The sequence below is a fragment of the Calonectris borealis genome, chromosome 4 (assembly GCF_964195595.1).
Source record: "Calonectris borealis chromosome 4, bCalBor7.hap1.2, whole genome shotgun sequence".
NCBI classification, from domain to species: domain Eukaryota; kingdom Metazoa; phylum Chordata; class Aves; order Procellariiformes; family Procellariidae; genus Calonectris; species Calonectris borealis.
The window spans coordinates 51802673-51830603 of record NC_134315.1 but is presented as its reverse complement, the minus strand read 5'-3'; the positions used below and the strand labels follow the sequence as shown (position 1 = coordinate 51830603).

General features: G+C 42.6%; 1 protein-coding gene across 3 annotated transcripts in view; it reads left to right on the top strand.

Moving 5' to 3' along the window:
- The first annotated feature begins 13146 nt into the window (after window positions 1–13146).
- SNCA (synuclein alpha) overlaps window positions 13147–27931 on the top strand; it is a 70885-nt gene continuing 56100 nt past the window's right edge. Inside the window, exons 1-3 of one of the 3 annotated variants that reach the window (XM_075150592.1) lie at window positions 13147–13676; window positions 15445–15590; window positions 21984–22025. In XM_075150592.1, the coding sequence (XP_075006693.1) occupies window positions 15470–15590; window positions 21984–22025 (163 nt within the window). In that variant the 5' untranslated portion in view covers window positions 13147–13676; window positions 15445–15469. Of the gene's footprint in view, window positions 13677–13779; window positions 13883–14016; window positions 14093–15444; window positions 15591–21983; window positions 22026–27931 lie in introns of those variants that run through there. The other 2 variants (XM_075150594.1, XM_075150593.1) reach the window with 2 other exon arrangements.

Genomic DNA, 27931 nt, shown 5'->3' with positions numbered 1-27931 from the left:
GGTACTTGGGAAGACAAACCTGTAACTCCGAACATCCCACCCCTTCCTCCTCCTTTCCCCCAGCTTTTACTGCTGAACAGGACGTCGTATGGTGTGGAATATCCCTTTGGACAGGTGGGGTCAGCCAGCCGTGTGCCCCCCCCAACTTCTTGTGCACCCCCAGCCTCCTCGCTGGCAGGGCAGTTTGAGGACCAGAAAAGGCCTGGACACTGTGCAAGCACGACTCAGCAATAATCCCTGTGTATCAACAGTGTTTTGATCACAAATCCAAAACATAGCACCATACAAAGTACTATGAAGAAATTTAACTCTATCCCAGACAAACCAGTACACTTAGTTATGGTTCAATTATCTTTCCGTCTGGTTTGCAACCTTCTAGGCTTCCTTCCAAACACGTGAACTGCCGTTACCATTAGAAGTTCAACTCTACATCTGTTTACCAGGCTCTAAGCTCTGAGATGCTCTGCTGCGTCACGACCTCTCCTATCCTCGATTATACTTTGTGAGTTACAACCTTGTCTCTCTCTTTTTCATGTACAAGCCTTGTATAGGGGAACACGAAGAGTATGTCATTATGTTGTAGTTGAAGAAGTGGTTCAATAACTTGAGCAGACTCATCAATTGGCTCAAAAGGGAAAACTTCTTGTTTAAGCAATTCAACACCGAAGACAAGATTACAAAAGGGAGGAGATCAATGGGAGGTTCTCCATTTTCTCCAACAAGTTTTGGATAAGGATAGACAGGTGTGTTTCAAAAATAATTTCCTTGAGAAGCAACCAGTAACCAAAGCAGGATTAATAACTGATCCTCAATTTCTTCCTAAGAAAAAAAGTTCTGCAGTGTTCTACATTAACAGCTCCAGGAATGGTAGTTTTCAGTGGAGGACTGCAGATTTTTTAGATTAAAAAAAAAGTCTTCAAAATTCAGTTAAAGCTATAAGATTCTCAATTCATCAATGTAAAAGTATATACTAGCATGTAGTTCACAATACTTCAGTATAGTAAGGCTTAAAAAATATTATATTCCAAGAAGTTTCAGCTGGTAATCTGCCTATGAAATATGAAATAATTTCTCTATATGGGAATGCTGGTAGCTCAGATTCCTGAATTCAACAGTGCACAACAGCATGTTCTTAAATTTAAAGTACACACAGGAGCAACCCAGACTTCATATATGATTAATACTCAGTTCGCTGACAAGAGTCCTGACATTACTGACCATATTCTACACATTTTCTATCGATGGCTGTCTCTAGGACTTTTAAACTGTTGTAATACTAAGTTTACTTTAAACCCTATCATGAATGCACTTTGAGGATATAACTAATTCGTATTACGCTTGTGGGTTTCATCCTTCAGTACGGTATGCAAATTTTCAATGCCAGTAATCCTTTTCTGACAAATCAAAACCCCTAAGTCATCACATTAAAATGTCTTGTAATGACATTATACTTCTTAAAATTATGTTTCAAACTTGCTAAGGCCTCAAACAAAGAAAGGACTTAACCCTTCCTGAAGTACGTGTCAACACATTCTATCAAGTCATAAAATAATAGATTTATAATCTATTTGAAATGTGTCATCAAGGTTTAAAGTGGGGGAAAAAACCAAACCAAACCAAAACCCAAAACATTTTCTATTACATTTGTTTTGAAATGATTACTACTTAATTTTATTTTGTCAGCAGGATAAATTACTCTCCTTAAAATTCCAAGGAAATTTTACTCGGCAAGTGCTTAATGACAGCCAGGTGCTGCTGGAAAACCCTTGGCTAAATTTGTAATGCTTACTATAAAATAGGTGACTGCACTTGCAGTTCTTGCCCTGATAAGCTGTTCTGCTGAAGGCAGGTGGGTAGGTAAGACAGACAATCGGGTTTCTTGCTTTTCCCTCTCTCCACTTTCCTCAGTCTTGTTAAGTCTCAGGTTTGCTCATGGGCTGGAGTTTCTAGTTTCATCTCCAGAGCTGATCACACTCACCTCAGTCATCAGACGAGGCAAAACAGAGAAATAGAGCAATGTGTATTATCAGTTATAAGCCCTGCTTCCAGCTCATCTCTACCCAAACTTCTTTTGCTCTTCCTCCTCTGTTCTTAGCGGTTTCTTCAGCTCTACATCGACAAAAGAGTAGATTCAGTTTTTATCTTCAGTATCATTTCCATATTTTGTATTGGGATTACATTTGTGCCAGGAAATGTGCTTAAAGATTGTATAGTTCAGGTATGCACCTGCACCCCTCGCTGCTTATAGAGCAGAACTCTTTAAATGTTTCTGAGCATCTTGCAATAAGAAAAAGATTAACAAAAGAAAAATCCTCAACCTCCTCATGTTTTGCTGAATACAATAACTGATATTACACTAGGAATACCAGAATTCCTACATAATCACTGAGAATCTCAGTTTACTGCTTTTAGATTAATTAGTATGTGTTTTACGCTGTATTTGAAGCTAGCAATATCAATTATCTTTAAAACTAACCCCTATTTCCTCTCTTAAAAGGGGTAAAATTGACTTAGACATGGAAGAAGAGGTAGTGTTGTTGCAGAATTGCAATACAATTGTTGTGTTTTCTGACAATACTGGAAATTCCTCATTAAAGGTGTACTGAATTTGTCATACAATGTAAGAACATTATCTTCTACAATCCCAATCCCACATTTTTAGCAACAAAATAGACCATAAGGAGACATTCTCTAACTGATATAAAATGAGCCTTTGCTCATTCTGTAGTTGGGTGCATTTGTACAACTCAGAAGAAAATAAGAGTTGTACGAAATTTGTTGATGGATCCATTGTTCTATTGGTGGACAATGATGTTCAAAATTGGTTTAGGCCATATGACAATTTTTTTTTTATTCACAATTGTCTTAGGAGAGATTCACCTCAATGCATCTACATTACTGATTTAGGTCAGATCAGGAGAGCACTTTTGAAGCAGACCTCCCACTCTGCCTGACTTATTGGTTTGCATCACAGACCAGTCTCAGAGAATGCAAACTTTTCCTTTTGGATGAAAATAAATTGGAAGCTGTGCTCATTCCACTCATGGGTATCCTGTCCATGGGACCAAATTAGAGCTACTGTAGAACACCTTTGTTCCAAAAGTGTTCAAGATGCTCTAGGTGTTCCACTCTAGAACATCTTTGTTCCAAATACATATCTTGTGGACCCTGGGTCCTAGCACCAATTTGTTTCTACAGATCTTTCCTTACGATATCATATTGCTTGTAAGTGTAGACATGGCCCAAAAAGACTAGGTCAGGAAGACCTTCTAGAAGGCAGAAGAAGATTGCAACTTGTGGAGCTACTGACACTTAAGGGAGATAAGGTCCTATGGCAGGGCCATACAGCACCACCTAAAGCCAGAAGCCCGCAGTTCACAGACTGTTGAACTGCACTGAAGAGCTCAGAGCAGCCAACAGGCCTCAGGTGGGCTAAAGAACTTCACAAGGACCAGAGATGAACGTGTAGGGCTTGCTCGCTGCAGCTCAGAAAGACAGCGAGTTCATCTGGAAACAAGAGTTGCTGCCAGAACGTGGCAATCAGGGAGAAAGTCGAGTATAAACTATTCTTATTTTCTGTTGGGCTAATTGGTTGGGCTAATCTAATTGGGCTTCACTAGTAAGTTGGGTTTATTTGCCTAGATTTTACTCAGATCATACCTGGCTTTTTGAACATTTTGATCTTCTTTAGGGAGCTTCTTTAGGGAAAGGGACAAGGCAGATCCACCTCAAAGCTTTGGCTGACTCAGCATCTCATACCAGGCCATGTGTAAAGTTAGTTCTGTGGTGCCTGCAAGGAATCAGTCTTCCGCAGAGCTGGACTAAATGGTAGCCCCAATCAGACAGGTAAAGTCAAATGGAGATCACTGAAGTCAAAAGCATGTGGGGATGGTTTTCGGTAACTACACACTAAATGTGTCAAAACAGCAAAATTATAACATTGTGTTGAGAAGGTGCTGGATGAGAGCAATATAGCTGACTTGTGGAAAATGTTAAAGACGCTGAAAATGCTGTTCTCAGACTGAGATGGCTTAATGAAGTGTCAAGGTCTCATTTTCTCATTGATGCTGTTAGTACCTCACTGCCTAGTTGCACCCCACGGCGTGAACGCTATATTATCCACAATAGACAAAAGTAGCAGTGACTGAAATACAATCTTTTAAAATCACTAAATGGAAATATAATACTCACCATTTCTTTAAGGTGTTCAGCACACTGATTTTAAGTGAAGAACATTAAAGTTCATTTAGGAAGCTGAATGTTCAGTTTAAAAGTATGTCATCAGGCACATTTCAAATTGAAACACGAGGTTGCTGATGATGGGGAATGCCTTCCTTCAGCAGAGCATTCAAGCTAGTCATAGAATAATGAAAGCTCATTTGGCTCATGAATAGCAAGAGGAAATTCTTTACAATTCCGATTTATGCCCATTTCAAGTAGTTCTGAAAGAGTTTAATATTTGGAGGGAGTTTCATAAGTACCTAGTAACACGGTTATGAGGATGCCGGCAGAAGATAGTGCTGATGAGTATATGCCACAGGTACAAACAATTTACTGCTTGGTTAGACTTTAGCAGTAAATAATAATTATTAACAATTGATTGAAACATTGAAAACACATTAGCCCTTTATAAACAGTTTTTATACAAAAACTTAATGTAGATTGTAGCCAAAACATATAAACTGTTACCTGTGAGAGGGCCCTGATTAGGGACAACAGCAGTTAGCCTCTGCTGCTCCTACCAGAACAGCACTGTGCCTGATGGCATGGAAGGGAAGAAGATATTGAATGGGTTTGTATGTGGTGTAGAAAAGGATGCATCAAGTTCAGTGCATCTTGACACAGACATTTTTGAGCAGTGGCATAACCAGGAATCTTTTAATTGTACAGCAAATCAGCTCAGTCTCTTTCAGAGAAGCTTGAAATTGCAGCAGCAAAGGCAGCATCTTGTGGTGTGTTAGCCACAGGTTGAACACATGCGGACCTTGGCTGCAAACAGCAGAGAAAATTACAGTGAAAGCTGAAGAGAAACAATCCACTCCATATTCTAAGTTCACCACTAAAAAAGCTACAGGGATGCTGAAGTCTAATTTCACAGGGCACTTGGTACCTAGGCAGGCAGTAATCTGTGATTATCGGTTACTGCGAATGGTTCACCTGTTTCATTCTCACTACTCCTTCTCACATCCTTTATCTGTGCTTTATTTCCCTGTTTGTATCTTGTCATGAAACCAAGATAATAAGCCCTTTTGAGCAAAGAATATTGTCTGATCATGGCTGTAAAACATCCAGCACAATGGGGCATTCATCAGCAGTTATGAGTGCTAATAAGAAATGAATGTAAAAATATATTGATAGGGAAAACACAGTTAACTTTGAAAAGATTTTGAATATCTCCTATAGATTAGCACCATGAGGAGCAGATAAACTCCTGAGACACTGATTCTGCACAAGTTCTGCATGTGTGTTTCAAAACACAAAAGGAAATCTGTATTTTGACCTAGGAAAAAATGCAGATGCCCAATATGAAAGCAGACCAGTCTTTTAGGATGTTTTTCCTGGAGATCCAAGGAACTGACTACTTGTTTTAAAAAAGGAGATTCAGCTGTTTCAGGCAAGATCATTTGGATTTCTTGCACAGAGCACGTAGCAGGGGAGTGACTACTGAAGGGACTGAGCCACAACATTGGGTATTGAATGTGCCTTCAGGACAGTGCAAAGCCTTAACTGCCTAAATGAAAAAGCCTATTTAGATAAACTAAATCAGTAGCCCTGGTTTTGGGGGCAACCGATTTTGGGCTGTTACAGGCAACAATGCTGAAAACCTGGCCTCTTGTTTAGCTGCTTTGGGTGACTGACTTCACTCACACAAGCACTAAAATCTGAATATCTCTCAGCCTGGCAGTGATTCGCCTTCGAGTCACTGATGGTACGAACAGCCTGGGAAGCAAGCACTCCTACAGCTGGGACTTTTATCCTAGCAGAGGTAGGACGTGATTGCTGTAACTCTGACCTTGCTGGCTTGGGGCATTTAAAATGATCTGATCGTCTGACAGCTTGAAGGCTTTGGCAAATACAGCTTCTACTTTGACTTTGACAAATGCAATCTTTTTCCACTACCCCCTCAATAAACTGCTGGAGAAATAATTTTCCTAGCACATTGCTTCCACCATGTCACCTCTCTTTTTGGGTGTCCTCGCTGTCCCTTCCTTTTCCTGGACAGCACACCTCAAAGCTCCCTGGCCTGTCCTTACCTAACCCCCCCCCTCTTCTCTGCTGCCAACATGTCAGTTCTTGCCTCCCTTCTGCAGGTGCCTGTGCCATCTGACCATTAATGATTGTTTGAAAATGTTTCATGCCCTTTCCCCCATCGATCTTCATGCATGAAAAGTCATTCTCCAGAAACCTCTACTTAGCCCACCAACAACTTGTAATTCCTTTCTGGACAAACCCCTCATTGAGATGCCTACACAAATTTGACTTGAGTTTGACTGTGGCCTTTCATTGTGACTACTTGTCCTGGTTCCGGCTGGGACAGGGTTAACTTTCTTCCCAGTAGCTTGGGGGGTGTGCTGCGTTTTGGGTTCGGTGTGAAAGGAGCGTTGATGGCCCATTGATGCTTTGGCTGTTGCTGGGTGATGCTTGCACCGGGGAGAGGGAGCACAGCCGGGGTGGTGGACCCAGCTGGCCAATGGGGTATTCTATACCATGTGACATCACGCTCAGTATAAAAACCAGGTGTGTGGGGGGGCTCGCCCCCGTTCGTGACACGCGGTCGGCGGTCGGCGAGCGCTTGTGTTGTGCAGTGCATTGCCTGTTTTGTGTATTCTGTTATTGTTGTTGTTCTCATTGTTATTATTACTGTTCTACTTAGTTTTATTTCAATTATTAAACTGTTTTTATCTCAACCCGGGAGCTTTCCTACTTGTGCCCTCCCGATTCTCTCCCCCATCCCACCGGGGAGGGGGGAGTGATCGAGCGGCTGCGTGGAGTTTATTTTTGCTGGCTGGGGTTAAACCACGACACTACTGCCACCACATTTGCTGCTTTGTCCTCCCTTTGTCCCTTACCTAACTAACTTGTCCCTTACTTAAGTGATCTTTTGAGTCTTTTTCTCCTGCCTCCTGGGCGTCACTGCAAATGTGAATGCTTCAAACTGCTTGTGAATTGAAACAAATTGGAGAGCCTAACAGAAATTAAATGTTTCTAAGGTAGTTTTTTTTCAAGATCTAAGCTTGAGGCTGTAACTGGAATGGTAATTTAAATTAAATTAAATTTACAGGTACATTTATTTTGTGCATGAATATGAGGAAAAATAATCTTTTTTTTCTATTGATTGTCTACATTGCCCAAGCCTGAGTATACTTCCCCTTGTGAAGAAATCTGAAACGGCTCCCAGCAGTCACACAGTACCCTGCTTAGTGCTGCATATAGGTACATCTTAATAGCCCAGGTGTTGCCTTAAAATTAAGAACTTTAAGTCAAGACAAGTGCCTAAATGTTTTGTGGCAATAAAAACATAGACAAGAAGGTACAGGCCTGTGGGTTGAAGATTGCACTAAGATAGGATTCCAGTAAGTGATTCCATGTAATAAATAGTGGAGCCAAAGAACTGGAACAGATAATAATGTTCTTACAGAGATATTTCCTTTGTTATTTTTGGTTCCCCTGAGTCAATCTCTAGTTTAACATCAGCATGAATGGGAGTTGAATTGGGCCTGTAGTTAGTGTTACAAAAAAAGCGCTGGCAACTGGTGACCATGTCATGAGTTTTTGGCGACTGGAGTGACACCAGCAAACAATATCTAAGGGACCTACTTGGCTGGGAAGCTTGCATGTTGGAATCAGAGAAATAAGAAGAGAATGATGTGCTGCCTTTTCCGGAGAAGACTTTAGGTTTTCCCTATAGGTTAATACGGCAAAACATAATAAAACAAACTATCTAGTCTTTATGTTCTTGTTCTGTATATTGTTGTTTATATACGTATTTTTGCACACATTGAGTGTTCAAAAAGGGAATCTCCTTTTTGTGTAGCAAGTGTTGGTGAACATCAGATACAGTTTTGCCAGAACTTTTGTTTATTAAATGTATCAGATAACAGACTTCTAGCAATAAAGCAAACTTGTTCACAAACAACATGAAAACCAAAAATTTCTGTGTGAAGATGCAGTCGTGTTTGAATTGCTCATATGCTTATCACCTCTGGATTATTAATACCTCTGATGGCAAAAGTGCGATCTGAATGAAAACTGCCACTTTTCCTTTGGGGGATGTCTACTTTCCCTTAGAAATTGTAGAAAGAAGACAGTTTGATAGAATGAAGTATGCTCCTGTCTGGGTTTTGCACTTGTTTAAACAGTTTGCTGGTGACTAACTTTAGTATCTAATTAAAGCTGCTGCCTTCCTGGTGTGTCTCTGGAGAAATGCTGCCATCCAGGTAATTAATGTGCTGTGCCTGCACTAGCTCAGATACCTATATTTGAAGCAGGGTACTTTAGAGCATGCAGTCTTATCATTGACCTTGGAGACATCTGGTGCTGGCCTCTCACTCAAGCAGGATCTGGGGCAAGACAGGCATCAGACCTGATCCTGCATGACGATTCCCACTTTTCTAGCATTAGCATTTTCAGTTATATGAGATACTGCTAACATGTTGCAGCACATGTGAGGAAGATGATTCTTTCTTTCAGTTACAATCAACCCACTGGTGCTGTGTAACAGGAAACACCTTAAAGAACAATCAACACTGATTTTGCCAGGCACCCTTAGGTCAGCCTTATCTGATGTTCTGGGTGTCTCTGAGAAGAAACATGCTGCCGGACGGCCTCCTTGGCACTTACGTTGTTGCTTTTCAGAGTACAGCTTTGCTTAAGGTCCCAGGTTCAACAGACAGAGTTGCTTTGCCCTTCAGCACTGAATTGCTAGCCCAGATAAATTAATTAATTTATGAAATGTTATCATTGCCTATGAAAGATGTGATGTGTCTCTAACTTCAGCCTTGACTGCAAGTAAAGGAGGTGAAGGTCTGGCAGGTTTTGCCTGTAACAGAGGCAGTATAAAGCTGTGAGACCCTTCTTTCTGTTGGTTAGAGTTATGTCAAGATTAGTGTAGCTGGGCTGATATTTACCAGGTCAGAGACATACATCAACCTTCTTTAAATATATGTATACATACACACATGTTTGTGTGTACGTACCTCCAACATGGTATTTTGGCATATATGTCTGTCTCCATTAAAACATTTTTAATATAGATACCTTGTAAATATTCTCTCTCACATATACATCATATACATATACAAAAATCACCCAGAATGGCTGAGCTATGCCTGAGTAGCTTTTGGGGAAAATCCTATGTTTTACCTATGCTAAAATATTCTGGTGAACTTTTCTTTTGAGAATGTTTATATTGCTCATGTTTGGAAGAAGGAATTTGAGGTTTAGCAACCTCAGTTGAGATATACATGTGGGTTTTTTGGGGATATGCTTTCAGTCCCAGCCTACTTTGTTCAAATGTTAAGACTTAGGGAAGAAGCCCTTCTTCCTCCATGGTCTCACCCATGCACCTTTTTTTTGGTTAGATCTCTGATGCAGCCACCTGCCCTGGACATGTTCTGGCCTGAAGCTGGACATGGCTTGGCCTGTCGTTTGCAGACATGAGATGGTACGTGCTGTGCTGTGTGCACCTGAGCTGAGAGCAGGAAGGGCTAGACCGGTTGTCTGATCTGACTATGTCAAACACAAGGGCTGGAACTGCAGAGAAATGAGATTTCTGAGAAAGAACCTGATGCCAGAGAGGAGCAGGTAAATCAGAAGCAGAGGAGGAGCAACAAGAATAAAGGCTGGAGCTAGGTCTGGTCATGGAGGTCTATCTCTGTGAAGTGTTCTGTCCATGCTCTGGTTTTGATCTGAGATGAAGGACTTTATGCACAAAGACATCGAGAATGTCAATCTGAATTTCAAACCAACCTGCTTCAGCTCTATTTATGTCTCTTGTCAATGGTTGCACGGCATGACAGTGGACATCCAATGACCCAACCCATAATCAGTACCCAGTTATATCTATCAAAACTGTTCACGAGCAGAGATCTTTGCAATAGGAATGAATTGGAAATGGCAACAGCTGCATAATAATGTATATGGATTTTAAATTAAGAAACAGAATGCTTCCACTGGAGAACTAACTCTGAAATGATAACTTGCAATTTGATGGTACGAAGGCTTTAATACACATGCTTAATTTTCAGTAGAGTAAACATTGCTGGAAACACCATGCAAGTGAGGCACGTGCATGTTCCAGAGAATTACGTTACACCACTTATGAGCATGCTAAGTATTAAGATAGTGATGTGCTAAACCTCAGGCTTACCTGTAAGCAAATGAGAAGTCATACTCAACTTTTTTTTATATTGAGCATGTTTTTCAGTTCTCAGAAATTGCTCAAGCACACAGATAGTTACAGCATGGTCAGTGACACAGCAGTGGCCCACAGAGGGACCTGAGTGGGAATAGAAATGCAGACGTTGATGCAAGAGTCTATGAAAATGGTCTGAACTCCCAGTTGCCTCTAAAGCACATTGTAAATTCTTCTGTAAGAAATCCAAAGACTGAAATATATTTGCATAAAAATTGCACTGTTTCACACAATTAACGGATTTCTCAAATTAAGACCGTTTTCAGATTATCTGCAATCAGTAGAAAGACCCTGCAGTGGAATAATCAATGTCACCTCTGAATAGCCTGCCTTAAGACAGCTTCCTTTCATACTGCAGCTTTTCAGGTTTTCAAAGCTACCTTTCTTCAGATTAACATCATCTATCAGTTCTGCGGTAACGCAGCCAGCCTGTGTGAGTCACTCTTTGAATAAACAGGGGAAAGCTTTCAATTTAGTATGTAGTGTTCAAGGGGAACACCTTTCCAGTGTTTCCACATGAAGAGTTTTACATATGAATTTTTTAACCTGAAGACAGTAAATTCTGATCAGTTTTACTCTGCAACATTGTTCAATTGTCAATAATTGTTCTTTTCATAGTGATAAAGTAGATTTACTTGATCATTAGCAACTAAACCGATAAGTTAGCCTGCAACGCAAGATGGATTGAAGGCGTTTTTATTACTACTTAATTGATTTTTGCTCTAGATGCTCATGCAAAGTAAACAGTGTCGTTAAATAAAGATTTGTTTTAAATGCCATCAGTGAGCAATCTGCTTGCTTCTATCCTTTCTTCAGACAGGAAAGGCTTCAGGGGAGAACTTACTCTGATACTAATAGTACTGAGGAGACAACCTAAAAAAAAACTCACCCAGCTGTGGTAGACAATGTGGTTTAAATAGGAATTACCTTGGAGATGCAATGCTAATTCCCTACCATATTTAATTCTGTTTTCCACTTAAGTCCCATCCATTTTCAGAATGAAGAATTTCTTGTGTCGACATTCATACTCTATTTTTTTTTCCTTCTGTGCCTCTTACCCTCTGATTTAGAATTTAACAGCTGCCTATTTTGAACACTACAGCTGAAGATTTAAGCTTTATTTCTGCTGTGGTAACTGATCCCTCTTGCCTTTACCCCTCTAATTTTAGCTGCATGATTTTATTAACCGACAAGCTGTTACTTTGTTTAACAGCAGAACATAATGCCTCCCTTTGATAAACACAAGGCAAAAAAAGAACCCTTGCAAAAGCTAGGAGTTGCAAACATCTGAGCTCTTCTTTGTAAAGTTTTCAGAAATAGAGCCATAAATATACAAGGATATTTATCATACTAGATTCTCTGTTATTGCTAACATAATTAAATAAAATAAGTCTATCCAGATTTATATCAGCATAATAAAAAGCAACATTTCATGCTCATAGTCGCTTGCATGCTAGAGAAACAAAAGGCTTCTTTAAATCTGGAAGGTAATACTTACACAAGGAGTGCAATATTCACTTCTAATTTAGGGTCGAAATTTACTGGTCTGCATAGAAGAGAATGACTGAGGGAGTGGCTTTCAATGAGCCAATTTATATACTAAGGCATATAGATTGCTGGGACAGTTAACAACATGTGGAAAGGACATGATTTTGATTCACTTTGATTTGCTGTCTGAAACTATACCTATTTTCCTCTCCCCCAAAATTGGGAGGAAACAGAAATACCACATCTAGTTCTTGCACTACTAAGTATGAATGTGCTGCACGGGATGAATGAGGTGAGGCACCTATGTAATTTAATTCCTGGGCTCCTGTTTGGTTTGTTTTTTTCTTTTTTTAAGGCTTTTCTTGAGGGCAGAATTATGAGGGAATTATTTGTATTCTCAGCCCACACCTTCTTACACAAAGAAATAAAATATATTGCCGAATGCTTGGTTGATTAAAACTAGTAGTGGAATGAACCAAAAGAAAGTTTACCAAACAGTATAGAAATATTAAGGCTTATGAAGAAACCTGACAGGAGGAAGACTGCACTACGTGTTCAGAATGAAAAGAAAACCAGGGATGCATCAGCTGTCTGCACGAGGTGATGGATGAAAGATGCTCCTTGCAGCTCACAACCTTGTATCTCATCTATACCGTGTTCTGTTTCTCCTTTTGGAGTGCAATCAAAACCAAACTGTTTCTGTAGGTCTTGCAGGATTTTATACAGCATATGAACTGATGTACTGAAGCTGAAGGTCCATCTGTTCTAATGCCTTGTCTCCTACTGATCTTGGCTTTTCATGCCTCAATTCTGCTACCAAAATAGAGACGTTTGATAGCTTTCCCTTTCTGGGGAAAAAGTGACTTCTATGCACCAGATTAAGACTTGAATTGCAGATTATATGGTGGAGGATGCTAGTAGAGGTGTAGGGGTTGGGCAAATCTGGCAGGAGTGAGGCGGTGCTTCTGATAGTGTTGCTGATTTGGGATGAGGATTTTTTTGTGTGTGCAATAGGGTTAAGACTCAAATTACAGCTGCAAGAGCATCACCTCCCGTACTTAAAAATGAGCTGGGATCACGAACCTTGTAAGAACACTGGCATTGAACTCCTGTCTCTTAGGGCCGAAGATTTGGAAGTAGAAGAAAAAGCAATTAGATGCTTAGGGAGATTTTCTAAGGCTTTAATGAAGCGAAACATAGGTGTACTGCAGTCACACTTCTAAGATGCGGTGCTCCAGCCTTTTGAGCGAGTGGTGGGCGTGCGGAGTCACAGGGGGACCGAGTCACCTGGCCTCCCTTTTACTCTTGCCCCTCTCTTGGCCTGCGTCGATGGAACAAGTGCTCCCCGTTTATCACGCCTCCCACTTCGCTCCCACGGAGGACTCGAGGGCGTGGGCGCAGAAGGCCGGGTGGGGGGCGCAGCCCCTTCGCGCAAACCCCAGCACAGGGCGGGCCGGGAGGAGGCGGGGGAGCGTGGTGGGAGCCTCCCTGCCTCCCTCCGCTCCTCCCTCCCTCCCTCCCTCCCTCCCTCCCGCGGCGCATCCTCTCTCCACCCCTCGCCCTTGCGCTCCCTCGCACTCGCCGCCTGCGGGGCTGCCGTCGGGGGTGGCGCCAGCAGACCCGGCCCGCTCACCCCCGCCTCGGGGATGTGCTGAGAAGGGGCAGCTCCCCTCGGGCCCCTCCGCGCCTCGCCCTCCGCCTCCCCGTCCCCCGTCCCCCACCGCCCCACGCCTCCTCGGAACGGGCCGGTCGCCGGTGGCGGAGGAGCCCGGCGGTAAGTGGCGGGGCGGGCTGGGCGCCGTCTCCGGTAGCGGCCGGGGGCGCGGGGGCCGCTCGGCCCCGCTGCGGGGCGGCGGCAGCGGCCCCCGGGGCGCACCGGGCTCGGGGCGGGGGAGCGGCGCGGCGCGGCGGGCGGGAACGGCTCCGCTCCGCGTCGATGCTGCCGAGGGCTGGGCTTTCCGTGTCTGTGTAGCTATAGAGGTGCGTGTGTGTGCATAGATATATACACATATAATTATATATATATAAAAGATATCTAAAACATTTTATATATATATATATTTCCTGTTGAACGTCCTCTTGTGGGCACGGGGGAGGGAGGGAAGCCGGGCGCTGTGACCGCCGTGTGCCGACGGCGTGTCAGCTGGAGGATGTGGGTGCCCATACGGTCGCGTCGCCCTGCCCTCCTCGGTAGGTGCCTCTCTCTCTCTATGTATGTATATATATGCTCACGACGCCCTGCCCTCTCCCTCCCTCTGTGTATTATTTGATATACATCCGCGCCATCCGCCCGCGGTCCCCCGGTGCCCCCGCACCTGGTCGCGGCACTGCCCCCCGCCTGGGGACAGGCCTGGGCACCCCCTTGGTGGAGGAGCCGGAGGGTCCCACGGGCTGGGGCCTGCCTCCCCCCATGTCTGTGTGTATAAGGCTCCCCCCTCTCCAGCCCCAGGGTGACAGGTACGGTAGGCAGTTTGGCTGGAGCACAAATACTGCCTTTCTTCACACGCTCGTCACGAGTTAGTAGAAAGCTGGAGCAGCCCAGATGCCTTCTTAGACATCCATTCCTCCTACTCAGCCTCCGGCAGAGAAAAGAAAATAACAGGCAGCACTTCTTTCTGTGTGGGTGGAAGAAGAGAAAGGACTATCGATAATGGATTTGTTGAAGGGACCCTGACTTCTTGGTTTTAATTACTATTTTAGTAGTTTCAGCTGGGTTGTATAGCTGCCACTGAACTCACTTGGTAGCTTTAGTGGAGTGCTTTTAAAATCCTGCATTCCTGCTTTTGCTTTTCAGTAAAATCTTTTCTCAGTCTTGATACATGCAAAGAGCCCATTCGGTAAAACTCAGTTTCCAAAAGAGTGACATGGACTGTGCATAAAATACTGGACTACTGGAAAAGCAGCATTTTCTATTTGCTCCAGTCCTCTGGGTTGTAATGGCAGTTTTGTATAACAAGTGAACGTTTGTCATTTAGAAGGTGGTTGGCTTTTTTTTTTTTGAAGTTGCTAGTGTTTCTTTAAGATGGCTTTTTCCTCTGGATGAGAGGTGGAGTATCATCAAATCATGGGGCTAAATCTTGCAATCAGCACATGAACGTAACTGTCCTTTGGAGGAAATGATGCCTTGGTAGGCAAGGAAGGGACTTCTTGTATCAATGCATCCATCTTCCAACCAGAGCTGCCTTATCAGCAACCCCTCTGTAGGATTCTGTGGAAACAGGATCCCCAAGCCTTTCTTGGATTGAGGGAACTGCCCTTGCAGCGCTGTTTAACTTACTACACATGGCAGCATGTGAGAAAATGTAAAGGTGATTCATATAACTGTACTCCTTTTTCTAGTTATTTCAACCTCACACACAGAGAGGTGTTTGTGTATTGCTAACAGAGATGTGAATGAAAGCTACATAATTTGGGGGTATAAATAATGTAATTTTTAAGTAATTGTGATCCCATTCGGTTTGAATGAAATTTTCTTCCCTTTCTGGGATAAAAAGCTGAAAAAAATCTTACTGAAAGTGTACTGTCTTTTTTTTTTTCTCTAGAGCTGTGTGAAGAAATTCTTCAGCCATGGATGTGTTCATGAAAGGACTTTCCAAGGCAAAGGAGGGGGTCGTAGCAGCAGCAGAAAAAACCAAGCAGGGTGTGGCAGAAGCGGCAGGAAAGACGAAAGAGGGCGTCCTCTATGTGGGTAGGTGGGCAGCAGAGATCACGCTGCTGGTTGGTGTACCCTGACATGCGCTGCTGGATCCTCATCAGACATATTCTTCTGCAAAAAAAAATATGCAATCACTCATAGGAGGCCATTGCAAAACAAACGAGAGTTGTGCCCTCCTGAGCCTCCAGTTCTTCGAAGCGAAATGTTGGTGGTTGTGTCACTGTGTTGTGCTTGCCATGCATTACTGCTCTGTGGAGCCACATATGTAACGCCGTACTGAACGAGGTCATGTCGTAGGAGGTGCCTTACAGTACAGGTCTCTAGCTGGCACTCTATTCAAGAAGTCTGCTAGGTTAAGGCTGAAGGGATAATTGGTACAGTAAAAATAAATTAAAAAAAAAAGATGTAAAAGCTGAAGTGGAAGGTAGCTTCACAGCATCCCATAGAACATGTGGGTTTTAAGTGGGATTTTAAGAGAAGAACCTTGAGAGGTTAATTCAGGAACTGAGCATAAGCCATGCTGACTGCTTGGCATGTCGACAGTAACATTTTGTATGGCAAAGTGTCATCTCCTCATCTTTTGAAATTAAATTCATGTTCTGTACTTACTATTGCATATCCGTAGCAGATATTTTTCATGACTTCTCAAGGAAGAGCCACTACAGTTAATGAGGTAGGGCAGGTGGACCCCAAGGTAGCAGAGCAGTTAAGTGACTTATCTAGGCCACACAAGAGTCTTGCACAGAGCCAGGGATAAAATTCTTTTCAAATGCCAGATCGGTACTTTGATTGCGCGATCATCATCTTCATTTAGCAGTTATCAGGCTTTAAAGGACTATCTTGCAAATGCTGCCATGAAAAACTCACAGGAAAAGAATCTGCCAAGACCATATGAATGAGTGGTCATTAAAAAAAAAAAATCACGGATCTATTTCTCCTATTCATCAAATGAAGTTGGTCTATAAAAGAATGGAGGGGAAAAGATAGTCTTTTCTGTAGGTCCTTTCTTTTTTGCTGATTTTGTGGCAGGTCACTTCTGTAATGGATGCTGTGTGTACCTAGGGAGATGTGCACAGATATCAAAAAGAAGTTAAATGGAGTTGAAAACTAGAGGCATTTCTTTTAAATGGGAGCACTGAGGTCTCTGCAATTCTGATGTCTTTTCAGGATTCCCTCTGCCCTTGCAGGCTAGTGCCAGTCTGTAACAAATTATTTCTGCTCCAGATAGTTTGGACTACTCATTTGGAATACGCTTTTCTCCTGCTGAGCTATAGCAAAGCTTGGTGCTCTTGCCAACAGAGATGGCAGTCATTTTGAAAACTAATTGTAAGATGAGTCTATTTTAAAATGAGTGTCTGTTCATTTTCAATAGATCAAAATAGATGTTCTTTCATTGTACATTGTGCTTGATATCGGAGTTATTTTTCAGGGGTGGGGCTTTCTTCTTTATTTTCTTTCCTTGTAGTTCCTGACCATGCTTCTAGAGTCATTGATCTAGTTGTGTTAGAAACCTGCATTGTGTGCTGAATTAATCTTTGCGTCTGACCTGTTCTCCAGACAGTAATAATATTTGAACCTAGTTCTGCTCCCAAAGGCAACAGATTTCCTATTGTCTTCAGAGACGCTTTTGCTGAGGTTGAACTTTGGAGGGCAGGCTTGCTATTTATATCAAGAATAAAATAGTGCGGACAGCAGAGCCTTGAGCTGTGATGAGGACCCGTGCATATGACTGTAGTAATGGTGAAGGATCCTTCCCACAGCAGATGCCTGCTTTTCATGGGGGAAAGAGCTATATGCACATTTTCAGTCGTGCTGGTAAAAAAGCCCTTGGTTGGAAGCTGCCTCGAGGAGCTCTGGCAGCTCATGTGTCTGGGTGTCTGCCTGCCCATACCTGCTTGTAGGAAGCCACAGTTTCCCCAGCTGAAGTTTCAACAGGATCGATTAGGGTAAGGGGGAAACGAGGAGCTGGGTGTTTCTCTCTCTACTTCCCAAGCACACAGCAGGGGCAGCTCTTCTCCTGAGCAGCATTAGCAAAGGCTGTTGTGATAATCTCTCAGTTCTGTAGGCTGATAACGGTTGCAATGCAAAAGGTGGTGAAACTCCTTTATGAGCAGAGGAGAGGAGCAGCACGCTGCATTAGAGCTCTTGAAGGTTTCTCTCTCCCTTTCTCTATGGTTGGATTTTCAGATGCGAGTTTCACAGCCAGATTATGCTGTGAAAGCTGCCTGACATCTTGTAAAAAAGGACCTAACAACATTGGGCTGAGAGGGACCTGTAACCGTTTTCAGTTTCGACAGTCAGCTCCACAACATTCAGCCTTCCATTGCTGCTGGAGAATTAATAAGATGCAAAGTCTTTGGTCCAGATCCCCTAGGTGATATGGTCTCCACTATGAAATCAGTGGAATTTAAGTAAATATTGAAAGCATCTGGACCTTTCTGTCCAGGTTGCTGTTAGCTGTTATGTGAAAGATTGTAACATAATTCTACCTGGTAAGAGTTCTGTTAACAAAAGCTACTGCTTGGGATGAAATGGGGTTGTTGTAACATTTCTTTTCTTTCCTTCTTTTTTTTTTTCTTGGCACAAGAAAAGTTCCCTTTGGCACAGGGGAAACTTAGAGCTGAGGGAGCGTGGTGGGGGTTTTTCTAGGGATTATTTTCCCCTCTCCATGCTGAAGTCTGTTCTTTCTTCTCTCAGTCCACTGTCTTTGTCCTGCTTTTTAATACCTCGGATACTGTTCAATACAGTCTATAGTGGTTTTATGCTTTCAGTTATTTTTTCCCTAAATTCCTCTACTAATGTACTTCAGCATTGGCCAACTGAAATCAGTGGCTCTGTCTTGACTCCTACAAGCACAGCATCAGAACCATTCCCTATGTCAAAGAATGGCCTGATCATTGATTAGAAAGGAGGACTGAAACTCAGCAGTCTTATGCCGCGTTGTCTATGCCATAAATTTAAAACTGGGTCTCTATGTGTCCTTCAAGAGCTGTAGGTGTGAAGCAGCGAGGAAACAAGTGGCAATACTTACCCCCGCTCGCTTTGAAACCAGGAACTGAGAGCAAGAAGGATGCTCTTGCATGCTCTCAGTGATGTACTGCTCAAGAGTTCCTGAGCTCTGTGTTGCTACCAGGGAGCTGACGTTTTTGCTTAATTGACTCTTGAGCGCATGTTCAGTGATCCGGAATGGAAGTTTCCAGTCCGATCATTTTTGATGTGTTATATCCTAGCAGAACAAAGAAATAGTTTATCAGGAGCGGGGTGGCTAGTGGATGAGTTGTTTACTACTCCTTGTGCTTAGCTGGCACGTGGCCTTAGAGTAGAACAGTGCAGTCATGACCTATTTGGCAAGACCATCCAAATTCCTCTGCTGCGCTCTCTTGTCATAAGGTTTCTTATTTTCCTTTGGTAATAGAAAAGCCAGCGGAGTAGTCAAGCGACTCAAAGTCTGTCTGGTAGAATAATGGGCTTCAGCACTTGGGAGCAACTGTTTTCCTTACACGATGATTTCTCCCTCCCCTAATTTGGGCTTAAGTTTCCCTGTCTTTAACCATCTCCTACTAAATGACCTGAATCTCACAGAGGGCTTGTTTGTCTCTCAAAAAGCCCAGAAATGAGTGTGTTGCCACACTGCTGATATACACTTTCTTTTTGCAATAATGACAGTGATGATAATAAATAATGAAGTGAAGAGAGTTTATTGTGGTTTTTTTATAATTACACAAAGGCAAAAGTTCTCATTTTGGCTTCTCCCTCCCCTCGCACAAATTGTATTATAACAAGGAAAAGTAGCGTTACCATGTACTACTATTGCTCCTGCATCACCTGAGTAGTGTGGGTCAGTGTTAGGTTCCTCGGTCTTTATATTATCCCTACTCTGATTCCTCCGTTCCCCCTGTTACGCAGGGTATAATGAGAAAGATTGTTGATGTTTTGGGAATGCTGGAATGCAAGACAGCTAGTTTCTCTCAGAAAAAATGAGGATGACCAGCTTTCCTTCATTGCCAGCCAGAAGTCGTCCTACAGAATTCATCTGTTGTATTTGTAGGCCTGTTCTGGCAGATCCTAATGTACTTCTAGATCCTGTTGTAGCTGTGGCTGCAGAAACAGCTACTTCCATGCAAGTGTGCAGTAGTGGGGCAAATAGTATTGAGCTCTAACATTGCTGTAAAGTCTGGACCACCGCTTAGCTGGTGGTTTGCCAAGTAATGGATTTGGCTGGACATCTCTCTGTTCTGTATGGGTCTGTGAGCCGAGCTTTCGCTAAAGGAAGCCTGTCCTCCACTAACAGAAAGAGACCAGCATTTCTATATTGGTTGTGGTTATAGCAGTGTTACGTCAGGGTAAGCGAAGTGAGAATGAATTTGCATATGTCCCTCTGGAGATACGTGCCTTGCAGAGGTCCTCAGGGAGTTCTGTCATACCATCCATCTCTTACCAGCCCTAGGGAACCGAGTACTTGCTATTCACAGGTTTCCGTGTGTTAGTGGCTTGGCTCGCAGACAGTAACTTCAACAAGATGAATGAGATATTGGCCAGGTCTAACAATGCGTTTAAAAGCATATGCTTAATGTTAAGTGTTCCGATAGACACATGTAAGCCTGAAATGGTGTTTAGTCTCTTTCTAGAAGTTGGTAGAACCATCATCTGCTTAGATTCCAGCATGTGCTCAAAGTGCTTTGCTTCCCTAGGTCTCGTGGTGCCGCAAGATTGAGAACCAAAGTCCTAAAACAAGTCCTTAGACATTAACACCTTGGATTTAATAAAATGGACAATTCTTTCAATGGTAAATATTTTCACTGAGATAAAACAAGCTTTTTTAAAAGAGAAAATCAGAATAAAGGGGGGAAAGATTTCTCAGCTGTTTAACTTCTTCATTTGCTAGTTAAAGGAACATGTCATTTTACTTAATGCAACATCTTTTTTCTCTTATTTATCACGGATTATTATTCTGCTCTAGCTCATAGATAACAGACCTTTTTCAATGCTGTAATCAATCTGATAGTGCCATAAATACATGGCTTAAGTTCCATAAATTGGCGCTAGCAGCAAGAAAGACATATTGATGAATGAACTTATATTTTATTTCAGTGTTTAATTGTATTATTGTAAAGAATTGTGGAAAAAGTTGCTTTCTTCTAATATATTTCTGCTCATACATTTTCTTCTAATATATTTCTGCTTATATCAGTTTGTATATGATTTTATACATAGCATTAAGCTAAAATCATATAGATGTTAGAAGTGTAAAGTCAGAACTATAAATTAGAATGTCTCAAATACTGAATGACATACAGACAAAAAAATTGCATTACAAATAAGGCAATTTCTGTTTTGATAATAAAAAAAAAAATAACCTTATGTCAGGCAGACTAGGGTAAGATGATAAACTAGGAACCATAAACTCTGCCTCTGTAATGCGTAATTGCAAAATGTTAAGCATCATAGTCCACGGATGAGTACTAATCCCTGAAATGTAGCCAAATTATAAAACCTGACAAGGGCAAGTAGAGCTCTGGTAGGGAAAAAGACATGGAGTTACGTATTCAACAGCAATACGCTAATTTGTTTCTCTGCCCATTGAAGACAGGAGAGATTGTTCCCTTTCATACAGCATGGTAAAAAGTCATGATATTTTTACATAGGTGTTCCAGAAACAAGTTTGGTCTTCAGGGTGGCAGAGTTACATTGCTTACAGGTCTTGCGTGACGTCTCAGTCTAGTATTAGCTCTAGGCTTCTGTCTGCAAAATCTCTACATAAGTTGTCGCACGTGCCTGTGACAAGGAGGACACTGGATGCAGCAGACCTTGGGTTTGACCCCCGTGGCATTGTCATGGTTGAATCCTATCTACTGGTTAATGTTTCCCTTTCAGACTAATTTTTGTCTGACTCTGGCTAGCGCTACCAGCTCCCCATGATTTTAACCTCTAGGTCTTTCTGTAGTTCAGTAGCGGTTGTTAACCCCTGCAAACTGAGATCTGGAGAAGAGTTGTAAGATGAAATTGTAAGGATCTTCTGGAAACTTTGGCTCTGATCTTCTGCAAATGCATGCATGAGTCTCCTTAGGACATTAACAGTAACATGGTTTCCAAGCAGTCATCCATGTGAGTTTGCAAAGTGGGAGGCTTAATTAACACAGCTATTAAGAAAATGGCAAGGAAGTCAGTACATGCAAGAAATAAACTGCAGAAGTGTTTCCAGTATTATTCACCTTTCCACAGTCAATATGCATTCATGCAGTTGCTCTTTATTGATGGTTTTGCCCTTTCCTTTAGATTGAAATCTCTTGAATTAATTTTAATAATCTTAGGAAATACTGTATGCAACTGTATGTAATCTATATATTCATCCCTCTTTATCATCCATTTAGTCTTTACCAGTACTTAAGAACATATGTTTTCAACCTAATATTGTTCTTTGTTTAGGTTCCAGGACCAAGGAAGGAGTTGTTCATGGTGTCACAACAGGTAAGACAATTATCTCTTAATTTATTAACTTAATTTATTAACTTAATTTATTAACTTAATTTATTAACTTAATTAACTGCCTCCCTACGTTTGATTAACCAACCATTCAGTGGTTAAAAATGTATTTTTTTGAGAGCACTCCAATGCATGAATGATAAAAAAACAGAAAAATTGAGAGGCAGAAAGCAACATTCATTTTGTCAAAATGCATAGACTGTTTTACAATCAAATACGTACATTTAATACAGTTGTTTCTGTGTGAGAAGGGTTTTTTGAGGGATGTTCTGAATCAAAGTCAAGCTGTACTAGTATGAGCCAGGGGACTGATGAAACCAGATTCCTAAACCGAAGGACATAATGTGCTTTTGTGAAAATAGATAAATCAAGAGTCTTTCTGTTATTTGTTTATTGCCAAAGGTGAAATATTCTGTGCTGGAAAGTTATAAACTAGTTGGCATAAAAAAAGTGAAGTCTTTCTTAATTTTTTTTTTTTTTTTTGCTATGAAGAACTTTGACCTATAGGAACCGAAAGCCTGGCTTGGGTGCCCAGGTTTGTCTCCTTGTCTCCTGAGGAGGCAGAAAAGTGGGATCTGGAGGTGGGAGTGAAGGAGAGGAATGCCACTGGAGGAGGACTGTGGAAGGCGAAGTAGGGAGGGACTTGGGCATATGTCAGGAGGGCTTTAATCTGCTGATTTGGGAGCTCACAGTCGGACAGGACCGATGCTAGTCGGGGAGACAGAAATTACTGCAACAAACGGAGGAGGGAAAATAATGTAGAAGGAGCCTCCTTCATACGGTAGGGACTGGAAGAGGTAGGTAGAGAGGAGGAACCCCCGGGGGTGTTTGCAGTTAAGGCAGGTGAGGTCAGCAGCGTGTCCGTGCTTGAGCCTTTGAGACTGGCCACAGCGAAGCTGGGATGCGAAATGGAGTCTCACCTCCGCAGTCGCTAACTCAGCCCTGCCCTACAGTCGCTGCCGGTGTGGCTGCACCCAAGCTACCGTTCAGCTGCCCGCTGTACAACCCCCGTGTAGCGCGGCTATTGCGTGAGGACCGCAGCGCCAGCAGCAGCGGGCCGCGAGAGGCTGCGGCTCGGCAGGGGGCGTTCCCCGCGCGGCTGAGCTCGGGCCCGCCGATTGGACGAGCGGGCAAGGGGCGGAGCCTGCGCCCGGCCGCGCGGGTGATTTACAGCGGCTGAGGCCACCCGCCCGCCCGACGGCAGGCCCTGCCCTCCGCTGCTCCCGCTGGGGCCGGGGCAGCCCCGCAGACGGGCTCCCGTCGGAGGAGGGAGACGCCCGGGCTCCAGGCCGCGGGGTGTCTGCGGGCGTCCTCCCCGAGACGGAGGGCGGTAGCGTGCAGGCCTGCGGGAGGCGTGACCTGGTGGATGGGCTGCAGGAGGAGGTGGGCAGGCCGGGTTGCGTCTGAGAGGGAGCTCGGCCCACGGAGCTGTGCTCTGCCATCGCTGGTGCGCAGAAGTCAGCTCAGCGTGGCCGCTACGGAGGTAGGCCCGGGATTGTGCCGGGAGGAAGGCAGCGTTGTGGGGGATGGGGGGGCGGGAGCAGGTCACCGCACGCAGCGGTAAGAGGAACCCTCTCGGCTACCTGTACGGAGCAGGTACAGGGTCTGGGTGTGGTAGACAAAGCGCCTGATAGGATAGAAAAGGAGGAACCTGTGTAAGTACCCTCGCCAAGGGCGCATCAGCCAACCCCTTGCAGCAAGACCTGCATTCAGACCAGCGCCGAGAAGAAACGATGGCGAGTTATGGTCACCGGTGACTCCCTCCTAAGCAGAACGGTGGCACCCATTTGCAGACCAGACCACCTTGTTAGGGAAGTCTGATGCCTCTCTGGGTCCCCAATCAGAGATGTCACCAGGTGACTGATGAGCTTAGTACAACCTTCAGACTATTACCTGCTCCTGATCTTTCATGTGGATACTAATGATGTTGCAACCAGAAGTGCAAGGTTGATCAAAAGAGATTTCAGAGCCCTGGAAAGACTGCTAAAAGGTACAGGAGCACAGGTAATGTTTTCCTCTATCCTCCCGGTAATGGGGAGAGACTTTGGAAGAAACAGGTGTGCCCAAGACATCAATACCTGGCTCCAGCACTGGTGCCTCTGCCAGAACTTTGTTTTTTATAATCACGGAAGAGTCTTTGAAACACAAGGTATGCTAAGGCCTGATGGGATCCACTTGTCCCAATGAGGAAAATGTGTCTTTGTTCATAAGCTGACAGGACTGATCGAGAGGGCTGTAAACTGGTACATCTGTGGGCGCAGAGAATTCCATGTGAGCTTAATGCCTGAGTATCACCTGTGCTCTTAGTGGTTCTTCATCCCAGCCTGAGGTCTGTTTCCAACAACACACAGATAGTGCACGTTCAGATAAGGTGTGCTTGCTGCACCCGCAGTGGTGCTGCCACTGCAGTGTGGACGTGCCCCATCACTCCCTCCGTTCCTAAAAGATTCTTGTGACTCATCAGTGTGTCCCACCGGAGTTGGTTGGGTGGGAGGATAGAAGGGAAATGGCTTACAGGAAAGAAACAAATTTCAGAGTTTCGATAAACTGATTTGAATTTGTCACAGTTGTGAGGGTTTTGAAATGTTTTTTAGAACTATCTAATCTCTCGGTAGCAACAGCACTTTCAAACTTTTAAGTTAATGCTGGGCATGTGTATTCACATTAGCATTTTTACACTGAAAAAAGTAAATTTGCATTTTAAATTGATTTGCAGGGATCATTTTAGGTATGAACTGAAACCAGTAACCAATAATTTGTAGTAAGTGGCAAAATGAATGGAAGTCTTTGATCTCTACAAAGTGCAGGAAAACCTCAGCTGACCATAGTGCGTTGAATAGAATGTGTAATTTTCTGCTGTAGAATATGGGACTTCTGGAAATGTGAAGAAAATGCGTGGTCAAGAAATTTAAGGTGTTTCTCCCCTAAGAAATTAGAAATCAAATAAGTAAGGGAGTAGAAAAGGATTTCTTCTTTCTTTTTGTTCTGTATACAGCCAGTGTATCATTCACCTGTGCTCACATAAGCCAATGCAAAGGATAAACAACTGGAGGTAAACTTAACCTGGCAGTACTTAATATCACAACCCAAATAAATGATTGAGAAGTCAGTCAAGAGTATTTTTAGTAACAAAACTGAACAGAACATCTGTGATAGTCCTTCAGAGTTTAGCCTCAGGCTAAACATGCATGTTCTTGTTACGAGGTTTGAAATCTCTGTTTGTTAGACCTCAATTAAGAGAAATATTCAGAGAGATCATTACTATAACCAGTAGAGGATTGCAGTAGAATGAGATTTGAGGCACATATATCTAATGTCATCACAGATGTGGGGACAGCAACTGACAGCACTAGCAAGCTAGTTAATAGAGGTGATGTTCACCAAGCTGGGCTGTGGTAGAATAAAAGTCAAGGGCATTTGCACATATATGAAACTTGCTGAAGCCCTGGGACTCTGTAGTAGGCTAGTTTAGTGGGGAAATTCTTTCCCTCCTCCCGAGAGAAACAACTGATCCCAAATGCTGCGAGTATCATCTTTACCTGATTGCAGGATGTGTAGTGAGACAGGAAATTTTAAGTAGGTGAACAGAATTTTTGACAGGCTTGAAAAGATGTTAAATTTTGTTCTGGAAGATACGAAACAGACTATAAAGTCAAACATAAGGAGAGCACATCTGTTATGTGCTGCATCTATGAATAGAAAATTCAGAAAAGTTATTGCAAATTTTAGGCAAAACAGTGGTTGCTCCTCACCCACTTTAGGAAATGGGTGACACAAAGTGAAACACCCAAAGCTTGGGAATAATGGGTTCTGTGCCACAGTTTGCTTCCTTTTGGCCTATTAAACTGTTTGAAAGGAGTTTGGCTGTTGAATGAAAATGGAAAATAGAGGACATGGCAGTGAGAAGAGGAGACCTAATGCAAAATCCAGAGAGCACGGTTTCTAAAAAGAAACAGTATGGGTTTGGTAGGGTAAGAACAGGGGAATTGCTTGAGCACATATTTTGAAAACAAAAAATTAAAAAAAATTGCAAGTCTATGAAGAGTTGTCCTGGCAAGCAGAGAAGGTAGGTAAAAACAGATTTGGGTTCACTCTAGCAATGCTATGAGATACAATATGAAGACAGTGAGAAATACTAGTGAAGTTGTCTTAGAAATCAAATCCATTTAAATCAACGCTATTAAAGTTGATGTGTGACAAAACTGCCTTTTAGGGCACTTGTAAAGACCTACTTGTCCCTCTTCATAGGACTAGGAGTCCACCAGTTCTGGTGGTCTTGTGATGCACCAGATTGTTAATATCATGTGAAACCTGAGGTGAAATAACACATTTTGTTATGTGAATAAAAGTGATTCAAGAGGTTGGAGACAGTCAAATGCAAACTAGAATCACAGATCAAAATGAGTGTGTGTTCACAGTTGTGCAGTCAGTCTTTTTTTACTGAGTTCCAAGGTCTTACTAGTTTTGCTATTTTTGAATAGGTTTAAAACCTTTTGCTGGTGAAGGGACTGGGAGCTGACACACCTCAAAGTGCTGAACAACTAAATATGCTTTTCAGTCAGTTGCTTTCCAAACCCAGAAATACTAGACTGAGATGTTTCTTGCTTTAAACAAAGTATGACCTGATTGTACCAGGTTTAGTGGCATCAAGACACTGTAAAATGAGGATGCCAGGCTGTGATTCACAGGAATATGGTGAGCATGTTGTTTGTCAGGTCACCCTTTCTCAGAACTTCTGAAGACGAAGAAGCTTTGCTTATTGGTTTTCTGGGTGTTAGCTTGTGTATCTGACTTGCCTGCCTAATTAACGTGTCTACTGGCCTTTGACTGTAAATGCATAATTCATCCATCTTGCTTATCTCCCAGGGGTAAATGTCCAGAAATGTACAGTATCAAAGACGAAATATTTACAGTCCATCTCCTGATAATCAAAGTAAAGCACTAGTTTGTACAAAAGATCAGGGCCAAAAAACCCTTAATACTTCAACCACGTGTCCATTTCCTGAAGCTGAGTCAAGACACAATATCAACAGTTATGAACCATAGTCAAGTATTTTGCTTAATTCTTTTATCTGATCATTCTTGTACTTCTTGATGTTCTTTGTTATTGGTATCCTGTTGTGCTTGTCTTAACTCCATCGGGTATCTTACAGTAAATTGTATGAATTAAAGAACCCCCAATGCATTTACGGCTTCTTTGTAAATGAATTCTTCAAGTACCTAAGTAATAAGTATTTAGACCTTACTGTCTGAAATACATATTCAAAAGTATATTTAGCGCAATGAGAGTAATTTCATTAATTCAGAGAAATCCTGTGGTTTTCATCTACTTCTATTGTTCAAAATTGAAAGCAACTAGTTCTCATTTTGAATTGCTCCAAAGGTTTCACATTGATATCGTATGTTATCCAGTTGTTTATAATAAGTAGGGAAAAGAAAGCTTCAATGCTAATAATTTTTGCACAGTGCTATAGTTAGTATTAGAACTTCAATTTCAAAGTTAGCCTTGGCATGGTCATTGTACACAATCCCAGGATCACTTACTGGTATGGACAGTCTCTGCATAGCTGGACAGAAGTAATCGGGCCATAGCACAGCAGAACTCTGAAGAATCTGATTTACTCTGTTTCTCAGCACTGTGATGCAAAGCAGACATCAGCTTTACAAAGACTTAATGGCTTAAGATCATTAAACCACCTGGTATTCAGACTAAATTAACTAGTTGGTATCAGCCCCCTGCATTCTGAACTGATTTGTTTGTGTGCATTTAATGCTTTTCCCCTGTTACTACTTAGTGTAAGCAATAAATATATGAGACTGGAAACCTATTTTGTTTCTATTTCTCCTGTTGCTAGGGTTCCAGAGCTGAAGGGTCGCGAAGCTGGAGATTA